At 36.1% G+C, this 16,427-nt stretch overlaps 1 protein-coding gene across 6 annotated transcripts in view; it reads left to right on the top strand.

The window, feature by feature from the left end:
* The window catches only part of Mindy3 (MINDY lysine 48 deubiquitinase 3), a 73,963-nt gene that overhangs the window by 5,542 nt on the left and 51,994 nt on the right, over nt 1-16,427 (top strand). For 4 of the 6 annotated variants that reach the window (XR_003734627.2, XM_028870529.2, XM_028870527.2 and 1 more), the window contains exons 2-7: nt 3,714-3,793; nt 7,498-7,558; nt 9,258-9,428; nt 12,640-12,691; nt 13,500-13,614; nt 16,132-16,205. The exons of 1 other annotated variant lie outside the window; for it this stretch is intronic. Coding sequence is in view for 4 of the 5 variants with exons in the window: in XM_028870529.2 (XP_028726362.1) it covers nt 3,714-3,793; nt 7,498-7,558; nt 9,258-9,428; nt 12,640-12,691; nt 13,500-13,614; nt 16,132-16,205 (553 nt within the window). In the remaining variant the exon portion in view is untranslated. Of the gene's footprint in view, nt 1-3,713; nt 3,794-7,497; nt 7,559-9,257; nt 9,429-12,639; nt 12,692-13,499; nt 13,615-16,131; nt 16,206-16,427 lie in introns of those variants that run through there. One more of the 6 variants, XM_028870530.2, reaches the window with a different exon arrangement.

Raw genomic sequence — 16,427 nt, 5'->3', positions numbered from 1 at the left:
ATGGCCTTCATTCTTTTGGCTAACATCAAGTGTCAAACTAATTCCTCATGTTGCCATCCTTTTTCCTTCTGTGAAACTTGTGCAACAAATAGTTTTCTTTTGCTGTTTCTCCCTCTATCACTTAAAGTCTTCCTCTCTCACTAGCTCTGAGTTTTCTTTTGTAGTACTTTCAGTGGCATGCTTGATCCAGCATTTTATGGCTTAGCATTTGGCACAGCTGACTACTCTTGTATCTAATTGTTCTTTTCTAGAACCTCAGCTGCTGTATTTGTCTTGCCTGTTTTTCTAAGCTGTTATCCTGCATTGCTGACACAGCCGCTACCCAAGTTTCAGTGTTCTCAGCTTTATCATCTTTGCGGTACATGTTGGCATTCGCTTAAACTGACCTGTTTCAGATGATTGCGGTTGCTATCTATAGTCCCAAATCAGGCCCTGAGGTCCAGTATCTCCTACTTCTAGATGGTAGTAATGGCTGTTTTACATCTTTCCAAACACCCCTTATTGTCTTCCCTTTCAGAAATTCAGCAAGAGGTTAATAAGTAGTGGCTATACAGCATTTGGTGAAAAACAGCCATTAATTAAAGACATGATACCTGTATAACAAATTGACATGTAGATTATGAGGAATGCTGCTTCTGCTCAGGGATGGTAGACTGCTTAGACAGGTTTGAGGAAGTCTCTATGGAGTTAACATCTAAATTGAATCCTGAAAAAATATGAAGAGCAGAGTAGAAGGAAGCATTTTCTCTGGAGAGAAGAGCAAGTATTAATAAGGATTCTGTAGCTAAGCAAAGTAAATGTAAAATAGAGGTCCATTGAATTGATCGATCCTCCCATGTTTTTAGACCAGAAAAGGGAGTTAAGGTTTTATTCTACTTGCAGTGGGAAGCCATAGAAAGTTTTTTTGTGAGCAAAGCTTGTTTCCGTTTCTGAAATACTCTCCGGGCAATCCTGATGAATAGGAGGGTTAAGCAGATGAAGAGCTAGAAGGTGTGGTTGGGAACTTTTATCAATATGCCAGATGTGGGGATAAAGGGGAAAGCGGTTTAAACCATAAGACAGACTAGATACAGGGTAGAAATGGACACATCCAAGGTATGTTTTGGAGCCTTGAGCCCAAAGGAAGGAGGAAGCATTAAAAAAAAATGTCACTTCCTTTAGAAAGGGTTAGCACATGTTTCAGACAGAATGTGCATTATGCACAAAGGCATGGTGGAAGAGGTGGAGGCAGGGATGTTTGAAGACCTGGAAAAATCTCAACAGAGAGACACAAATCCACTGTGTAGGACCACATAAAGACTTTAGATTCTGCATGTCTGGTTTATATTTGTGGATTATAATCAGTAATGGAAGTTGAGAAAGATGAAATTGTTAGGTGCAGATAAAATTCTGCATATTATCAGAGAGAACATACAGAAAGGAAAAGGCATAGTTTCGAGGCCAGGCCTTGGGGATCATCGGCATTTAAGAGGTGCTTCAGTAAGACTGGGAATAAACAAGAGGGACCAAATGCAAGAGACCAAGTTTCTTCAGAGTTGATGCTCGTGGTTTTAGGTGACTCTGGAAAATTAGATGAGTCTTTAAGAGTATCCTGGAGGAATCAACAGTGAATGTGGGAGAGAGTGATCTGGGTGCAGCCAGGAATTGAAAGTGAGCACATAATGTGAGCTGAGGCGACTGAGGTGAGAAAGATAGCTGTTGCATAGAGATGGCTGGTGTGGGGCTGAGCGGTCAAGAACGAGAGGGTGTGGGGCGGATTCTTGCTGGGATCACTTATGTTTTTCAAAACTCTGAAATCCACATTAGGTGCTGTTTGGAAGAGAGGCTAAAGGAGAGGCTGCTGAGGCAGCTCCAGGTCCTCAGCTTGTTTTGTTTGGTTATGTTTTCTGTAGAAACTTCCGAGACAACTCTCATTTCTCTGTATCTCTATCTATTCTCTATATCAAGCACACTCCATTTATATATAGTAATCAAACTTTCATTTCACTTGAGAAGTACCATCTGAAAATAGCTCTCTTCTCCATAGGAAAGAAGCTTTTATTAGGTCAGTTCCATCTCTAATGGGCTCTTGAAAGAGCTTTTCTATTTCCATCCTTCAAAAATGAAGAAGACGGTGTAGTTCCGCGAGGACAGAGCTCCCTCGAGCTCATGCAGGTCTCTGTGGTGTGCTCCTCTTCTGCCCCTTCTGCCTGTTTGCCACTTCTGCCTGCCCCGCCTGCCCTCGGCTGCCTTCAGTTTCCCTTTGCTCTGTCACCTTTCCCTGCCCTCACAGCTCTTTGTCTTTTAATACTGATGTTTCCTTTGCCTGAACGTCATTTACCTATCCTTGCTCCCAGGCACACCCCCAATTCATCTGTTAAGATTTGACTCAGGCTGAGTAAGTTGTTCCTTTCTGCACCCAGGACACCCACAGTGTCCTTCATTCTTCTGGTAAATTAGCATGGTCTTTAGTATTACCTATTTATATGTCTCTTCAGCTGGATTATCAGAGATTGGAGCAGTCTTGCATATATTCGGAATTGCAGGTATAAGATCTAGTGTGTATGAAATATAAACAAACCCACTGTGTTTGCTAGGCTGCTGAATTTAGCCATTAGTAAAATTCCCTAGATCTGTAGCACACTGAAGTTGAACGTGAACGTTTTAAAAATAAGACCACTGAGGCTCAAGGAGATGAAATGATTTTTTTCTAGAGTTTCTAGTGGATTTTCCTGACTTCTGTCTCAGGGCCCTCTGCATAACTTTAGCTACTATCAGTTAATGCTGATTAGTAATATTTAAAATAAGGTAGAGCCAAGGTGGAGTGTAGGGGTAGAACACCTTTAATCTCAGTACTCAGAGGCAGAGCCAGGCGGATATCTGTGAGTTCCAGGCCAGTCTGGGTTACAGAGTGAGTTCCAGGAAAGGCACAAAGCTACACAGAGAAACCCTGTCTCCAAAAACAAACAAAAAAATTAAAAATAAATAAATAAATATAAGGTAGAGCCAGTGTGTGAACACTTGCTAACTATCGTGCCACTTAGTTTTTAAATTACTGAATGTGACCCAAAGATGGAAATGAAGTAGGCAAATGCTGCCTAGCCTACTGCTATTATTAACTAAATTATTTTAAACAAACAAACAAACAAAAGATTGAAATGAACAACAACAAAAATACTGTCTGGAAAAGTGTTTGGATTTCTAGTCTTCCTTCAAGCAAATTAAATGATCTAAAAGTAAGATGTAGAGGTTGGAGGTATAGCTTAGTGCTGAGTGTGTGCTTGGCATGCATGAGCTCATTTTCATCTTCAGACCAAGAGAGAAATAAAAGTAAATTTAATGTCCTCCTATTCAAGTCCACTTTGCCTTTGTAGAGTGGTCCCTGGGTGTGAAATTGTGTGTGTGTGTGTGTGTGTGTGTGTGTGTGTGTGTGTGTGTGTGTGTGTGAGAGAGAGAGAGAGAGAGAGAGAGAGAGAGAGAGAGAGAGAGAGAGAGAGAGAGAGAGAAGCAAGCCTGGGTGGAGGGGATTTTATAAATATTTTGGAGGAGAGGTAGCAGTTGCATAACGTTTTCCAAAGAATCCTCTTGGTCTCTTAAAAGAAGAGTCATTCTCTCCGATAACTGTAGATATTTTGCTGTTGTAAAACATGATCTCAAAGCTAAGTACCCGAACAATTCTTTTATAGATGCTACTGGAATTATTTTTAATCCTTGCTACTTGCTTTCATTTTTAGGGTTTGTGTTTAGTGAATCAGAGGGATCTGCATTAGAACAGTTTGAAGGTGGCCCCTGTGCTGTTATTGCACCTGTTCAGGTAACATAGACTACTTTACCAACTCCTTAGATAAGGGTCATGTTCAAAAGTTTAGCACTTGCGTTTGTTTTCTGATGTCTGTACCCCATAGGACAACCCAATATGGCCATCTAACAACTCTTAACACATGGAGCTGTAACTCTCCAAAATAACAGTGAGTTCAGAGAATGAGTGAATCTTTACAGGAGTAGCATTTTGACTGTTTTCAAGGAAAAATAAGAGGTATACCCCAATTTTCAGAAGATTAGGAATTACAGATGGAGGCCCATTTTGTAGTATTAAATTAGTGTTAAATCTTAATGTTTTTGAATTTCAGAACCGAATAGTGCTCTAAACTGTTAAATTGCTAGAATCAACAATCAGTGTAACCTCAGAGCTGTTTGTTTGTATTGCTGTTCATACTTGAAAATGTTTGTTTATTAAGAAATGATACGGGCTGGAGAGATGGCTCAGAGGTTAAGAGCACTGGCTGTTCTTCCAGAGGTCCTGAGTTCAATTCCCAGCAACCACATGGTGGCTCACAGCCATCTAGAATGAGATTTGGTGCCCTCTTCTGGTCTGAAAAGATATGTGCAAGCAGAAGCAGAACATTGTATACATAACAAATAAATCTTAAAAAAAAAAAAAATGATACAAATTGCCCACTGGACATGAAGGAGACATTTCTAAACTCTTGGTTACATAAGACATCAATTGCCAACTTTATCCTCCATATGCTAACATCACTCAATTAAAATGTGTTTCTCTAAAAGAAAAGCCATCTCAGGAATAGAGAGATGGCTCAATGGTTTAAAACACTGGTTGCTCTTGCAGAGGACCCAGGTATATACATGGTACACATACCAAAATGCAGACAAAACATTCATACACATAAAATAAAGCTCAAAAAAGTTAAAAAAAAAAAGGAAAAGCAGTCTCCACTGAGTTATTCTAACATCTTTATAGACCATCTTGTTTTTATTTCTTCAAAGAATAAAGCTTTTTTTTCACATTGGTGAAATTATTAAGAAAAATTTTAGTGTCTGAATCTTACTTCAGAATTGTTAAGTATATACAGTGGAAATTTAAGTATAACAATAGCTATAGTACATTTATATATTCTGTGTGATTAGATATACTATTTATATAACACTATATGATATACTACTAGTAGTTATTATATCTATTTTTCTGAGTAGCTGAGGCAAATTTCAGGTAGCAGTCAGAATCTTGTTTAAATTTGAAGATCCTAGGCTCTTCATGTGTGTTAGATTTGGAAATAGTCTCTGGTCAGTAATAGTACTGTAAGATTGAAGGTCCACAAATATAGTTAGGTAGAAGATAGGCTACAGCATTTAAAAGTCATTGTATGTAAAAAAATAAACAAAGGATAACTTTAACATTAAAATCCTGACCGCCTTGTTATAGACCTTTGAGGCATTGGTTCAGTGTGAGAAACATAACAATATTTTCAATCAATACAATTATTTTATTTATATTAGTGTTTCAGCTTAAATATCAAAATTAAATTGTTAAGAGTAAGTCAAAATATTAACAGTAACCCCTTTGAACTATTAAGTTTAGAACATGATGCTTCTAAAAAATGTACATAGGAATAGCATTAAACAGATAATTCATTTATTAAATAAGAATTTACCAAGAATTTATCACATACTGTCATAAAGGAACTGTCATAGGTGGTGAAATAAAATGAAATTGTATAAATACCACCAATATGACAAGTTGAGGGACATGATTTTAGATCATCTCCTACCATATGCCAAATATATCCTTGAACCATAAGAAATCCAAATATTAATGTACTAATGCTCCAAGAAAAGGATTTCTTTAAGCTCAGAAAATAGTTTCAGTAAACATTATTAGCAAGGATATTGTCTTGTCTTACATGGGGAATTAGTACAAGCTGGGTAAGAAAAACACTCCATCCCCAGTGGTAAGATGGCATCCCAGAGTAGTTGTTAACAGGTAGAGTGATGCTAGACAATAAGAGCATAAAGGCATTTGCTGAGTGTGAGCCAGTGAAGAGCAAACTGGAGCTTGATTCTATTTCTTTTTCTTTTTTTGAAACTCTCTAGATATAATATTGTCAAGCCATATGTGGGTGGGATGTACTGGCACTCTCTCATATTGCTGTCTAGTACAGATTTCACTAAGATTCTGGGAAGGTGTTTAGACAATGGCTAAAGCCATGACAATATAGAGTCTTGATGCAATAGTATACTTCTGTGAGTTTCTCTTTAAAAATAACCCTTCATATGGAAAACATTTTTTCCATGAAGAAACTCATTTATGGTAGCAAAAGTTGCAACCAACCTAATATATTGTAATAAAATTTAAATGAGGAAATAACAGGTAAATCTTAGGAGCTTTATAAAAGTAGTGATTATGGCTATTAATTTCTATGAAAAACAGAAAGTGCACATCTTAATATAAGCATTATAATTCCTTCTTACGAAACCAATTATGAGGAAAGAATGAAGGAAATATTATATGCCAACAGCAGTAGTATTAGTGGTGGTATTAGTATTAGTAATATTAGTAGTATTATTCCTGCTTTACCTCCCAAGTTTGTACTATAGATAATGACACAAGGTAGTCAATTTCTGTTGATTTTGGATGATAGTATATATTTGATGATAGTGTTTGCTTTATTTCTATTTAGGTACAGTAGAACTTTACTGTTGTGGGTGGTAAAATTCTTTGAATTGATGGCTTGTTAAGTGCCAGGTAGTATGCTGAATCCATTGCATACATTTTCTTACTGAAATCTTTCAAAGTTTGTACTAGCACTTTTGATTATTAGGGTAGTTAATCAAGACTCAAGCTTAGGTCCTTCTGACTAAAAGCAGTCTCCATCCTGCTTTCTCGAAGCATATGAAGAGGCCTATAATACCCGTGTTTCTTAGACTTGCCCTACACAGATTCATATTCAACACGTGGAGCCCAAGAGTCTGATTTAAACAAGTCAACTGCACTGTACCTTAAGGAGGCACTGTCCTATATCCCACAGATTTCTATGACAGAAAAGATTAAGGACCAATTTGTTTTTCTTTTGAATCATATAACTTGATGACTCAAATCATGAAACGATGAATTCTTGTGAGAAGTGATTGATAGTTGGGTTATCCCTTCCCTCCTCTCACTCTTTCTTTCTTCTTTCCATAGTCTTGAGCATCTAACTCATAATCTCACCATGGTATACAAGTGCTCTACTACTGAGCCTCATCCACAGTACTTTTGGATTTTAGCTTGAGATAGGGTCTTGCTAATTTCCCAAGTTGGCCAGTAGTGGTATTCTTTCTATAACAGATCAGAGCTAAGAGGAAACAACCATTGTTGTATTTAGATGTTTCCTACCCCAGAAATCCAAGAGAACTGTAGACATGTTCCTGTAACCCTTCACTGTGTGAACAGAACACTAAATTGCTATAATTTCTAGTTACCTATTTATTATGTAAATTAATTCTCTGCTTATTAGAAAGTATGTATCTGAGGTGGGTAATCTGTAACTCTGGGGTAAAGTTTATATTAAGTGAATAACTATATACACTGACTTTTGAATATGGGGGAAGACTATTTGAAGTTTCAATAAAACCGCTCAAAAGAACAGAAAGGTGGTGTTAATTTTTTCCATTTTGAAAAGTAAGAGAGCAGCATGAGATGTGACTACAATGAATTCTAACCACTGCTTTAATTGTGTAAAGGCATTTCTTTTGAAGAAGCTTCTGTTTTCATCTGAGAAGTCGTCCTGGCGGGATTGCTCAGGTATGATAGCTGGCTTTCAAGTTTTTCCTTCATCTTCTCTTCTAAACCTGGGCTACGCAGCATTTATTGTTAGTAATTCAATTAAAAAAAAAGATTGTCTTCAGTAGGAAACATTGGTGGGGTAGCATTTCTTGAATGTTTCAGGAAGTTTCATAAACAGTGACTTTGTTTCAGTGTGCATTTCAGATTTTTAATACGAGAAGGAAGACAGGGTATTATAAGTAAGGGAAAACACTTGGCCTCTTGCTAAAATGGCTGTTTCTCTTAACTTTTAGATGATAATATACCCATAAAGAAGAGCCATATGCTCTGGTGTGTGTTGTTTGATGGGATCTTGATAAATAACAGGGCTAGCCTGGAACTTGCTCTGTAGGCCGGGCTATCTTCAGACTCAAGAGCCTTCTACTTGAACTGCTTATTGCCAGGATTACATTCTTCCTCCACCATGTCTGTTTGCTGTTTTTGGTCTCCCTCCCTGTCTCTATTTCTTTTTTTTTTTTTTCTTTTCTTGTTTGCCTTATTGGGCTCTGACTAAGAACTCAACATTCTCCTTTTACTCCTATATCTTTTATTATAGTGGGAACACTGAAAGTAATTATATTGCAATAAAGCTGTCATGGTATTTCAGCTTGTATTACATAGGTACAGGATAGTGCCTGATAACAAACATTTTCATTCCACTTGACAATTTACAAAGATTTTCCTTAGTTGCAGAATTTCTTGTGAGCCTCATAGTCACTTCTAGAAGAAGGCAGGATATTACAGTGCCAATATTGTATATAAGAACACAATAGCTTCCATTCTAACATATGACCATAGAATCGCCTCATAATTTTGAACTGAAGAGTTAAAGGTGTCCCGGTCATATATATTTAGTGTTAATATGAAATGCACAAATTCAGTAAGGAAACTTTCTGAGAGTCAGTTATTAACCTGACTTTTAATTGCAGAAAACATTTCTTCCTCAAAAATACAGTCACTTTGACAAATTTGGAAAGCATTGCCATAATGTCATGAAGGCTCTGATGCAAAGTGCATGGAACTGTTACTGACTATACAGAACTTTGCATTAGAAAAGACAGAAGCCTCTTTTATCATAAAATGTGATACAGGGTTTTGTTATACAGCCTTCATTTGGAAGTTGGAGTGTGATAGTGCATCTGGAGAGGGGCACCACTAGAGAGGAGGAGGGCTACTCGGGTTCTGGAGGAGATGGCCTTGCATGTGCCATCCAAGGCTTGCTATGGAATGGTGTAGTGGCTTCTGGTTTATTCAGCATAACAGTGGTTGCTTCTGCTATCGTAATGGATTGTGGTTTTTGTGTGCTAATGGTGTCTTATAACCTTGCTCTTATTCCTGTAAATTGATCAGACATTAGATTCAGAAGATGAAGAGAACAAAGGTCTCCAGGGACCCTGTTGTTCATTATACTTGATTCTGCAGTAAAGGGAACCTGAGCACTCAGGTGCTCAATACAGAGATAATTAGCATATTATTTCTCATAATGTTAAATTCTGCATTTTTTAGTCTCCTGGTTGGTTATATATGGGTTTTTTAGTCTTCTGGTTATATATGGATTTTCCTCATTCTTATAAAACACTTGATTTTTATTATTAAGCCAAGGCATTCTTACTATTTTTCATGACTGGATTTTCTTTTTCAGACAAACCATTATAACTTATACTTTGATTATTTTTAGAGGAAGAGCAGAAGGAGCTCCTCTGTCATACCTTATGTGATATTTTAGAAAGTGCTTGTGACAGCTCTGGATCCTACTGCTTGGTTTCATGGTTAAGAGGAAGGACAACCGAGGAAACGGCTAGTGTTGCTGGGAGTCCTGCACAGTCTAGTTGCCAAGTGGAGCATTCTTGTAAGATATGTTTTTATTTTGTGAAGTCATTTCTTGTCCTTCTGTTTTAGTAAAACTATTGAAAAGTTTGAAGAGAAAATAGTTTAAGTTTTTATAACTTTTTCTATCCTAAGTTTAATTAGTAATCTTTAATATTTGTTTCCCTTTCCATTAGTTTAAATATTATAGGACAATAGGACAATGCATTTTTACAAAAGGAGTTACATTTATCTTTTAAGCATTTTAAAAATAATTCTAGTTAACTTTTACTTGATGAAATCTCCTTTGAGCATTAAAACTTTGATATTAAACATCTAAAGAATTTACATCTGTATGCTATAGATTTAGGTCTGCATTACTCTTCTTTAGACGAGAAGGGCTTTTTGTGCCATTAAATGTTTAGATATACTTAGTTGCTTTCTAGAACAAAGATGGAGACATTTTCTTATTTATACACTGTTTCTTTGCTCCTGAAATTTCGGATATTGTTATATATATCTAGACCAAGGTAATTTTAGTTTTGTTTTATTTATGTCTTAAGTTTTCTATATCTTGACTATAGTTTCTTTCTTTTAAATAATCCAAATAATGTCTATTCTTGTTCATAAAAATTGTGCACCCCTTTAGTCCCAGCACTTGGGAGGCAGAGGCAGGCAGATATCTGTGAGTTTGAGGCCAGCCTGGTCTACAGAGCTAGTTCCAAGACAGCCAGGGATACACAAAGAAACCCTGTCTTGGAAAAACAAAACAACAACCACAAAAAATTATACACTTGGACATTCTTAAAGTGTCTTAAATATTGCCAAAATGAGCTAATAAATTAGAGACTTCTCGTGGTAGGGAAAATAGATACGAGTTGTTTGTTTGATTTGCTTTGGAGGAATAATGTTGCTAGAAGGTAGTTTTTGATAATTAGTAGTCTCAAATCTATAGACTGAATAAGTGATGAGTCCATCCATACTGCAGTGTACTCACTGCCTTCCGTATAGCATGGTTTTGCAAAGCTTATCTACCTCATGCTAGAAGGTAAACACTTGAATGTGTGTGACGTGTACCACTCTCCGTAGAGAATCATTGTGAGGCAGTGTTGCCTTCCCAGAGCTGAACTATCCCAGTATTTTCACTATCATTTTTCCCTACCTCTGCAATTAGAATGGCTTGTGGTTGGCAAATTTTAATAACACATTTGTGAGGAATAATTTTAAAAACTTAAAACAGTTATGTAATGCTTCTTTTCAGGACTTTAGAACATTGCCTTTCAAAAAATTTATTTTGGAGCTCATTATGAAATTTAAAAACAAATGGAAACTACTCAAAAGGATAACAATAAAACATCATTTAAGACTAATTTTTAAATGTTTTGTAAATTTTACTGTATGGCATGTAAGCATGTTAACAATTCCATGTAAGATACTGAATTTTGAGAGAGAGATACTTAAACTATTCAAAGAGTTTAAGCTCATTGATAGCATTTTCATTTGGATTTTATTGCATCCATGTGCTTACTGTGAAGGAAGTGGTGCATGGCCATACTAATGGGTTAGAAAGCTCTAGAGTGAAGGGCCTCATTGCAGTCAGTTACCTAAGTAATTTAGATGAGTGTGTTATATTGACTCCCTCCCCCCAAAAAAAGACATGCTGTAGACTTTTGTAGTTTACTTAATACTTCACTGTAAAAATAAACATGACATAAAAACATATTTGAAATATACTTTTAATTTCATATAGATTTAAAACATTTTACTAGCTGAAAATTTGAGAATTTATCTTAGATACTGACAGTTGAACTGAACTTACATTGAAATATTTATTCCATATAACAATCTGTTTTCCCTGTTTTTCTTTATTCCCAGTTATGTTCATCCTCTTATGTCATATTTTCCATTGTTTCTGCAACTAAGCTTTATTTATTTTGGCTTGCCTTTTTAAAGAACTTTCTTTATGTCAACTTTCCAGTGCAGCATAAGCAGGCATTATAAAACAGTATAATTTGAAAGAGGTTAAATAGAATTATTTACCTTCATAATTTAAAAGTGAAGTATTTCCCCCTCTCATTGATTTTACATTGTGTACAAGCATTAATTCCATTGGCTTCTGTGGTGTGAATATTTTTTGCTTTTTAGTAATGCACATTTGTTTGTAGTAGTATATTCTTAGGTTCAATTTCAGTTTGTTTCCCACATAAACCAAAAGGTAAATTAATCCATTTGGACTTCTAAAGATTTTAGAAAGCCATTTGAAACATTGGAAGGTTAAAATTAGGCTATATAAAACTAGTATAATGTGCAATTTTAAATTATAAGTAAAATTTTTTAATTCTGATTTCATAATCAGTTTCCTTAAACAGTAGTAAAAATTTGTGTGAGATGTACTACTCTTTGCTTCATGAAATTGCTCATTGCAAGAAAGTGGGCATTTTGATTGGCTTTTAAAGACTTTATCTTTTGGAAGCCAAGAGTCTTGGATAGAACTGAGTCTACCTTCCAATGCTGGTTAGAGCTTGGTGCTCTTAGGGTTCTTGTGTGGACCTCAGCTTCCTTCTACAACCAGAGATGAAGAGGCCGTGGCCACTAAGTAAGGTCAGGCCTGTGCTCACAAGAGTGTCCACCACTTAGTGAAGCCTTAGTAAATGTCATCTTCGGTGTAAAGGCTTTCTTTGATTTCTTTAAAAAATTTTAAAACTTGTACTTTATTAATATAATCTTAACAGTTATTGAAAACTTGTATATGATTGCATGAATAAATGAGGAAACAAACTCAAATCTGTCCTTGAACCTGTGGTTTCAGTGCTATGCCTTTTATACACATTTGTTTAATAAGTGAGCATTAAGCCTAAGGATTTTATACTGAAAAAGGTCAGTGCTGATAGTTACTTCTCTTGTAAACTGCGGGATTATTTTAAAGTTCGGGACACATGACAATGTGGGACAAACAGGCAGTAGTTCCTGTTTTGCATTGCATGTTCTCCTGGCAGTAATTGAATTGTACAGAGATGTTGGTTACTTAGTAACCTTTCTATATTCTCAGTACTGTATCTAGTTCAGCTATAACCTTAGTAAGTAAGATGATGAACTGTAAATTCCTGTTACTGTAAAGTTGAGAGTAAACTAAGAATTGCAAGGGAGTAGAAATAGGGAATATTTTGATTGCGTGAAGTGTTTTCAGCCTGCTGTGTGTATCTTGTGTCGTTTATTTGCCATGTGTAGTGCTGAAAAGTGTCTTTTATGTATAGCTGCCTTGGCTGTCGAAGAGCTTGGCTTTGAGCGATTTCATGCATTAATTCAGTAAGTAACATTGAAACATTTAAAATACTTACCTTGTGGACCCATTGCCATTTTAAGTCTGTTCATACTGTGGAAAGGGCCTTAGATTTACATAGTTCTTCTCTACTGAAACATGAGCTTAAAATACCTGGTTTGAGCATTAATTTGCTTTCAAATTTAAAAACAATTTATACATGTATGTAATTCTAAGTCCTAAAGTAACTAACTATCCAAGTATACTTTTTAAAAAACTAAATACCTCTTCATCATTATCAGTTTTTTTGTTCTGGATGAATGTAAAATCATTTGCAGTGAGACAAATACTAGGATTATTTATCTACCAAAATATGCTTCCTGTAATTTTCATTAAAACTGCCCATATTTTATCTGAACATTTAAAGATTTTGTCATAAAATCAAAGGAAGGCTGCTGTGTTGACAGAATTACAGGTGGCATTTTGAAATTTAACATTAATTTCTTTTAAAAGAAGCCACAAATGTGGCCCTCGGATGTTTGTTGAAGAAACTTCCAGGCTTTAAATGATAGTGTTCTTGTTGCTGACCCCTCTTTGAAAAGGACCAGTCCGTTGTCTGAATAATTGCATAGTCTGAGGCAGTGGTGCCAGACTCAGGCTGTCTGAGTGGACTGCTCATAAATGGTAGCAGTTGTCCACGTAGTTTTTGCTCTCCTGGGCTAAATTTGTTTTTAGAACTCGAAGATACTTCCTAAATATCTCCTGTGTGTATGTTGTAATGAATAAGAATTTAAAATTTTTCCATTTATGAATGGAGTAATCAGGATACTAATACTTAATTCTTCTTCCCCCCAGAAAAAGATCATTCAGAACTGTATCAGAATTAAAAGATGCTGTCTTGGACCAGTATTCAATGTGGGGAAACAAATTTGGAGTCTTGCTTTTTCTCTATTCTGTATTACTGACGAAGGTTTGTTTAAGACAATTTACTGTCTCAGCTTAGTGCTGTTTTTCCTGCTGTTAGATGCTGTGTGGCCGCTGTTTGTACACCCATGCTTAAGAATCTTGCTGCCAGTACGGAGGTTGATCCTGCCTCCATTCATTCTTTAACCACGTTCACACTTTCCTCCCCTCTGCCCTTGTGGACCACAGAGGTGATTGACACTGTTCTAATCATGAGATATCAGTTCTTCTTAATTTGAGTTTTCTTTGATCTTAGCAATATCTAGCACTTGACCTTTAGCCCCTGTAGAAACTCTTTCTGACCCCTCTTTTCTGGATTTAGTTGTTAATCCTTGTGCTAGTTTTTTTTTTTTTTTTTTTTTTTTCATATAACGTCTCATTTTTTTTTCTTTAATAGCTTCTTCCTTCTTTCTGTGTTCTCTCACGCTGCTCCCCTTCTGAATTTTAGAATTCCATAAGAATCATTTCCTGGGTTCTGTGTAATTTTTCTTGTTTTTCTTTTATGGGTAGCTTTTTCTCTTAGCACACCTCTCTGCAACTAACTCCAGCATGCATGCTTCTGGTCCTGTCTTCTTTTTGCAAATGCCAATCTCGAATTGCTTGTAGCCTTTCAGGTTCCCTTGAATATCTCCTGATTATACCTTATCTGAAATCAGGTTTTTTTTTTTTTTTTTTTTTTTTGTTTTTATCATTAACACTCTGATAGGTATGTGACATCCTTTTTTTTTTTTTTAAAGTTTTTCTGTTTTTTTATTATAAAAATGATATATTAATTCTATTAGGGTCATGTTTTGGGGTGTTAGTTTTAATATTTATTTTATTTTTTACATGCAGAAAGTATTTTGCATAGAAAGAAGATATGACTTAAGTTTGTTGAAAGGACTCAAGGACAGACAGACTCTATAGTAAGGACCATTTGGTGGATGTATGGATGAGAGGAGTTTTACATGTGGAAAAGTTGTAATTTACCAAAGAGTAGAAGCAGCAAGTCTAAAGAGAAAGGGATACTGGGGTATAACACAGCTCGAGGGATCATAAATACTTCAGTCCTACTGCAGTGTGAAATACCTAGGCACAACTGTGAAAGATGATATTCACGCCTTTATATAAGAGGTTTCTTGTGAATACAAAAATAATACTTTAGGTTTCATATCAGAATTGGAACACAATACAATTTTTTAAATATAGAAATGACAAGATTTTCGTGTGTGTGTGTGTGTGTGTGTGTGTGTGTGTGAATGAAAGATGCCGAAATTGGAATAAGAATTTGTGATGAAGAGATTTGGAAAATGGAATACTAGACTGAAGGAAGCTAGGAAAATAGTATTGTAGTAGAAGCCTAAAGCAGGATGGTGGCCATAGAATAGAAGAGAAAGAGAACAAATAAAATAGTTAGAATAAAGAAAAAATAATAGGAGAAGTGGAGCAAATATTAAGCAAGTTACTGTATTAAGTAAAGTAAGGTACCAAAGTGCTTGGAGGTCAGGTGAGGGGGCAGCGGCAGTGGCGAAGGTGCCGCACCCTCAGGAACTTTCTTGACCATTCACTCTCACCCAGTGTTTTTGCCTCAGGTTCTGACATCGTCTGTAGCCTCAGCTGTTCTAGCTGTCCATGTGTTAGCTGCCCCCTTTGGGCCCCTCTGAGCTATTGCTCTCTGAAGTAATTCCTTCAGCCCCCGACTCTGCCGCCTGCTCCCACCAGGCATTTTGACTTGGTTGTAGCTGCTTTGTTTTGTTGTTCCCTGGGATGACAAGTCAAGATCGCATAACCTTTTGTTTTCCTAGGGTATCTAGACAGCCTTTTAGTACTTTGATTGTTGGTTGTCTACTGTATCCTTAGGTGTGGCATATAGTATAACAGAATCAGTGGTTCTGGTTAGCTTTATAGTGCTGTGGATGTCACTTCGTGCTTCCCTCACTCTTCCTGTGGTTCTCCAGCCTCCTGTTTGTAAGATTGAAAATGTGTCAGGAAATTGTTTTTAAGAAGGAGAAACTTTCTGTCCTCAACTGATATTTTGTTACTGTATATATTATCAATTTGGGGGAGAAAGTATGGTCATATATATAAGCTTTCCGTTTTCTTTACCTATTATATCTTTTATGTATTTAACTTTATTTCACTATCTAAACTCAGAAGTCTATGAATTTACTATACTAAGTTTATTGAAATGATCTAAAGTAGAATTAGTTTTCTTAGTAGGTATGTTAGGTTTTAATTTAGTTTAGCCTGAAGTTAAATAAATATTAAACTTTCATATTAAATAATTTCCTCTTCTCTCTTGTAAATTGTTATCTCTGTCCCTTTAACCAACATTAGACTTACTACCTATGAGTCCCTTACTGCCCTTTATAGAGCCCATGAAAGATGTAAAGTAATCTTTGGGGAGCTACTTCTTACCATGTCAAATGCATCCCCACTTCAAGTCTGGGTAATTTGAATAGTATTTTATTAACATATACTCCAAACTGATCATACTTTGTACTTTAGTTTTAAAATGAGGTTAATGAAATCTTGGTTTCTTTAGGGCATTGAAAATATAAAGAATTCCATTGAAGATGCAAATGAGCCTTTGATAGACCCTGTGTACGGGCATGGCAGGTAAAGGTTTCAGTCTGCTGTCTCTTACTGAACTTTAGACTTTAGGAGTGGGAGAGTTTCTGAAAAGTGTACTGGCAATACAAGTCTGGGCTTGACTAGCCCTGAGCTGCAGACATTGCACAGCTCTAGCCAGTGTTTGCTGTGTGTGGCCAGTGTTGACATCTGGTTTCCAGTTGTTTACAGATGACTGTTATTATGACAAATATCTTGTCAAGATATTTT

Source organism: Peromyscus leucopus, chromosome 5, assembly GCF_004664715.2.
Source record: "Peromyscus leucopus breed LL Stock chromosome 5, UCI_PerLeu_2.1, whole genome shotgun sequence".
In the NCBI taxonomy this organism is placed as follows: Eukaryota; Metazoa; Chordata; class Mammalia; order Rodentia; family Cricetidae; genus Peromyscus; species Peromyscus leucopus.
This window is presented reverse-complemented; position numbering and strand designations above follow the sequence as displayed.